The following is a 4,376-nucleotide window of genomic DNA, read 5'->3' as shown; positions in this document are numbered from 1 at the left end:
GAACATCCACCCCTCGTACTTCACAAAAGAAAACGCTAGCTCTGCTTCGACCTAGTTCTGTATGCTGTGTACTTGTTGGCTGCACGCTTTCATTCTTTTTGGGCGCGTTTAGTTCACACAAATTTTCACCTCGAAATTTGTGTATTTTTTGGACACATGTATGGAGTATTAAATGTAGTTAAACAACAAAACTAATTACACAGTTTGGATGTACACGGCGAGATGAATCTTTTGAGCCTAATTAGTGCATGATTAGCCATAAGTGCTACAGTAACCCACATGTGCTAATGATGCGGTCAAAGGCCTCAAAAGATTCGTCTCGCGGTTTCCAGGTGAGTTCTGAAATTAGTTTTTTAATTAGTGTCCGAAAAATCCTCCCGACATCTGGTCAAACCGTTGATTTGACAACCAAAAATTTTTGGTTTGGGAACTAAATGCCCCTAGCTGAGGCTGGAACTCTTTTTCCTTAATCTAAAAAAGAAAAGCTCTGCTTCGACCTAAGACTTCATGCAACTAGAAAACCATGACATTGGGGTGTTCATTAGAATGCGACCGTGATTGCATATACCCAATGGCGGATGCAGGATGGGAGATAAGGGGGCTGAAACAATGGAGATGTTGATTTGTGTGAAAATTTAATGGTGATTTGAGGCTCTTGCTACATTGATTTAAGTGTAATTAACTGCTGGGCTGGAGCCCCCAGCCCCCCCTTTAGATCCGCCGCTGCATATACCATATATATTGAACCAAAATCTGGCTAAGAATTTCGTTAAGTATACAGTAATGACCACGATCTGGATGGAGGGATTATGCAACCAATATCGTCGAGTAAGAGTAGTTGGGCAAAGGTGGCTTGTCATCAGTTGGAGGGGTCCTTCGTACTTGCGCATCACCTGTCGAGTTCTCCTCTGGCTAGCTAACGCCCTACCTTGACCTAGTTTCTAGAATAACCCTTTTAGGAATCATATCTTAGCCAAACGGACAGATCGATCGTGCTCTCTCAAGGCGCTCTGAAAAACGAAAAACAAATGCTGACAAGAAAGCAGGCGACTTTTTTTTTCCAAGAACGAAAGCAGGAGAGCCTTTTGAGCAGATAACATACATTGCACACCAGTAGCTGCTTGCTGCTAGCATGTATGTGGGGTGGTCCAGCAGGGACATCCTGGATGGGAATGGAATGGATGTCCAGCTCCAGCCGAAAAGCAGTACAAGGTCCAGGCCGCCGCCTACATTTGGATCGATGTATGTAGGTGGTTTCTGTGCCCTTTTTCAGGGCTCCAACGGCCCCTTCTAGACCACTAAGTCTTATAGAAGCGAAGTGATACCAACAAGCAGCTTGTGTAATTCCTGTGGAAGCTGTGTGTGTAACTGTGTGTATACTGACAACAAGCTGGGACATGCATGAACGATCAGAGTAGAATTCGTTCCAGTGAACAAGACTTGAGATTTGTTTCTAGTATATATATATTCCCGTAGCTGGATCTCCATTTCATACATCTTTTACACAATCAGAATTCAGGCGGCCACAGTAATAATAGCAGCACTAATTACACAAACTAAAGCAGCAACACGTTCTTCTTCTTCTTGTTTTTTTTTGTTCTTTTTTTTTTTGCCTTGCTGCGCAGCAGCCAGATGGCATCGTCTCTAGCAAGCCAGGGGGCTCCGGAAAGCTCAAGCTTCCGAGGCCTTCTTCTACCCCCCGGCAACCCCAGGGCGCGCCCTCCCCCGTAAAAAGAAGGGGGAGGGCCCCCCGTCGCGGACGCACATGGCGCGGTGAGCTCGGCAGGGTTAACGTACGACACCACACGCGGGGAGCTGAGCGGCGCGCCGCTGACACGCCAGGATACGCGCTCCCTTCTAATTTAACCCCCCCTGATGATCGAAGATGTAAAGATAATATATATGATACATATAATATATATACTGCTAATCCGTCTGGTAATCGATCTCCTCGCGACCGGCGGCAGCGGCGGCGGCGGCCGGCCGGTCACCACTTGGGGCGGGCCTTGGAGAGGCGCTCCCACTCGACGAGCCGCAGCAGGAACTCCATCACCTGCACGTCGCAGCGACAGTGGAGGAATATGTGTCAGCGTCGCGGGGGCAGGGCGGAAGCGGACGGCGGCGGAGGTGAGGTGAGGTGACGCGGCCGGCGACAGCGACGGCGTGGGCCCCCCGGCAATGAACGGGAGGTGGACTCGAGAGAGATAGAGAGGGGTAGCAGGGACTTGCCTCGGCGGGCTCCTGCAGCGAGTAGGACGCGGAGGTGTCCTTGGGGTGCTTGGAGACGAGGATGCCGACGCCCTGGCCGCGGCGGCGGAGCACCTTGAAGGCGTCCTCGTCGGTGCGGTCGTCGCCGATGTAGACGGGGAGCACGTCGGCGCAGTCGGCGAAGCCCAGCGACTCGAGCAGGAACTCGAGGGCCTTGCCCTTGTCCCACTTGATGATGGGCCGCACCTCGAACACCATCCGCCCCTGCGTCAGCTTCAGCTTCGGGTACTCCTTGAGCACCGACTTCACCGTCTCCGCCAACGCGCTCCAGCTCTGCCGCGCCGCGCCGTGAAAAATTCACAAACTTTAGAAAGAAAAGAAGAAGGTATCTAGATTCTAGACGAGAGAGAGAGAGAGAGAGGTGTGGGGAATCGGAGGAGGAACGTTGTTGCATTGGCCAACCAATCCATGATTGCTGGAGTGGAGTACCTACCTTCTCATCGACGCATCTGAAGTGGACAGAGACGCAGAACTTGTTGTTCTCCACCTTGGCTCCAGGGATGCTCCTGGTCTTCTCCACCAGAGACTCGTGCACCTGACGATGACATGGAATTGTTGAGGGCATTGCGGAGGATGATCGGAGAAGCAAAGCAGGCGCCAGGCGGCGGCCATGGGATTGGGGATGGGACTAGTACCTGCTCGATCATGGGCAGGAACTGGCTGGCCGGCTGGAAGAGGACGCCCTTGGCGGCCCTGGTGTGCCGGGAACCTTTGGCGGGGCCCTTGATGTCCATGCCGTGGCTGCCGGCGTAGTAGAGCTCCGCCAGCTTCACGAACTCGAACACCTGTAAGGCCAGCAGGCAGCAGCAGGGCCGAGCTCATCATTCACCCATTCAGTCAAGTGCGGAGGAGACGCGATTGGCATCATGCGTGCTCGCCCCGTGATCTCGATCCATCGATCGATTGATCGGTGACATTATATTGGGGGATTGGGTAATGGCCGTCGCCGTACCTTGTCGCGGCACCGGCCGCTGACGATCGCCGTGGGGAAGTGCTTGGCGACGCTGCGCACCGCCCGCCGCATCTGGGCACAGGGAGAAGGAAGAGGTGGTCGGTCAGAGGCAGGCAGACGAGCGGAACAGGGGAAGCAGACGGCAGGCCTAGTAGCAGAGTAGGTACCGTGTCGGACATGTAGGCGGCGTCGGGGTCGTCGACGATGGGCGAGAGCGTGCCGTCGTAGTCGAGGAAGACGACGATCTGCTTGCCCTTGGACGCCGCCACCACCTGGTCGAACTTGCTCAGCGCCGACGGGTGCTCCACCTGCCCCAAGATGGGAACGAACGAAACAGAGCAGAGCGGTTGGGTCAGTCAGCAGGCGTCACGGCACGGCGCGCGGCGGCAGGAAACAGAGGAGTGCTCGTGCATGTCCGGGTGTGGTGTCACTGGAAGGAAATCGAACGCACCATCCAGGCGGCGCGGCGGTCCTCGTCGGCGCCGGCGGCGAGCGCGGCGGCGGCCCTGGCGTGCGTGGGCGAGGAGGCGCGCATGGACTCGACCCAGCCGCCGACGCCAGGTCCCATCTGCAGGCACTTCTTGCGCATGGCGGCCCGCGGCGGCGGGTACGGGAGGAGCGGCGCCGAGCTGGGCGGCACCGCGACGGCCGCCTCCGCGGGCGCCGGCACCACCACGCCCTGCTTCGTCATCCGGCTAGTTGCTGGTCGATCGATCGAAGGGAAAGCCTTGGTGGTGTCGGGGGAGCCGAGCAACGGCTAGCTAGCGGCTTCAGCGCTGGTGCTGGAACGCGGCCGGAGACTGGGAGAGCGGAGGTGGGAGGATGGCGAGGAGGGAGGGGGTGTGTGCAGAGGACGCGAGGAGGGAGGCGGGTATTTATAGTTGGGGGGCGGTGGCGGGCGGAAGGCCAGAGCGCGACGCGCGGCCGCGGGGCCCGCGCCGGTGTCCGGAGCCCGGGGCGTCCCGGGGCCCGCCACGACGCGGCGGGACCGGAGAGCCGGCCGGCCTCGGTCGCCGAGAGGCCGGGATCACTCGCTCCGTCGTACTGCACTGTGCCCAGGCACAGCAGCGACGACCACACCTCGGTGTGTTTAGATGACAAAAACTCCCAAAATCTAAATTTTCCATCAAATTTTCGTCACATCGAAACATTAAAT

The 4,376-nt window shown here is 56.6% G+C and overlaps 1 protein-coding gene across 1 annotated transcript; it reads right to left on the bottom strand.

Annotated features, from left to right (window-relative positions):
- Positions 1 to 1,440: 1,440 nt before the first annotated feature.
- Positions 1,441 to 4,075, bottom strand: LOC120712299 (probable trehalose-phosphate phosphatase 6). Its single transcript, XM_039998060.1, has 7 exons — positions 3,672 to 4,075; positions 3,388 to 3,528; positions 3,221 to 3,292; positions 2,904 to 3,053; positions 2,702 to 2,803; positions 2,230 to 2,541; positions 1,441 to 2,053 (listed from the first exon to the last, which is right to left on the bottom strand). The coding sequence occupies exons 1-7, from the start codon at positions 3,909 to 3,911 to the stop codon at positions 1,988 to 1,990; spliced, it is 1,083 nt and encodes a 360-aa protein (XP_039853994.1). The 5' UTR covers positions 3,912 to 4,075; the 3' UTR covers positions 1,441 to 1,987.
- Between the last annotated feature and the right edge of the window lie 301 nt (positions 4,076 to 4,376).

This window comes from Panicum virgatum, chromosome 6K (genome assembly GCF_016808335.1).
Source record: "Panicum virgatum strain AP13 chromosome 6K, P.virgatum_v5, whole genome shotgun sequence".
NCBI classification, from domain to species: domain Eukaryota; kingdom Viridiplantae; phylum Streptophyta; class Magnoliopsida; order Poales; family Poaceae; genus Panicum; species Panicum virgatum.
The sequence above is the reverse complement of the archived record's forward strand: the minus strand, read 5'-3'. Positions and strand labels throughout refer to the sequence as shown.

What these genes read in the sequence shown, in the direction of transcription:
- LOC120712299 (XM_039998060.1), bottom strand. Translation starts at nt 3,911, where the DNA reads ATGACGAAGCAGGGCGTGGTGGTGCCGGCGCCCGCGGAGGCGGCCGTC. An exon ending in CCGCCTACATGTCCGACACG is followed by an intron (nt 3,293 to 3,387) that starts GTACCTACTCTG and finishes CCCTGTGCCCAG; the next exon opens with ATGCGGCGGGCGGTGCGCAG. An exon ending in CGCTGCAGGAGCCCGCCGAG is followed by an intron (nt 2,054 to 2,229) that starts GCAAGTCCCTGC and finishes TGCGACGTGCAG; the next exon opens with GTGATGGAGTTCCTGCTGCG.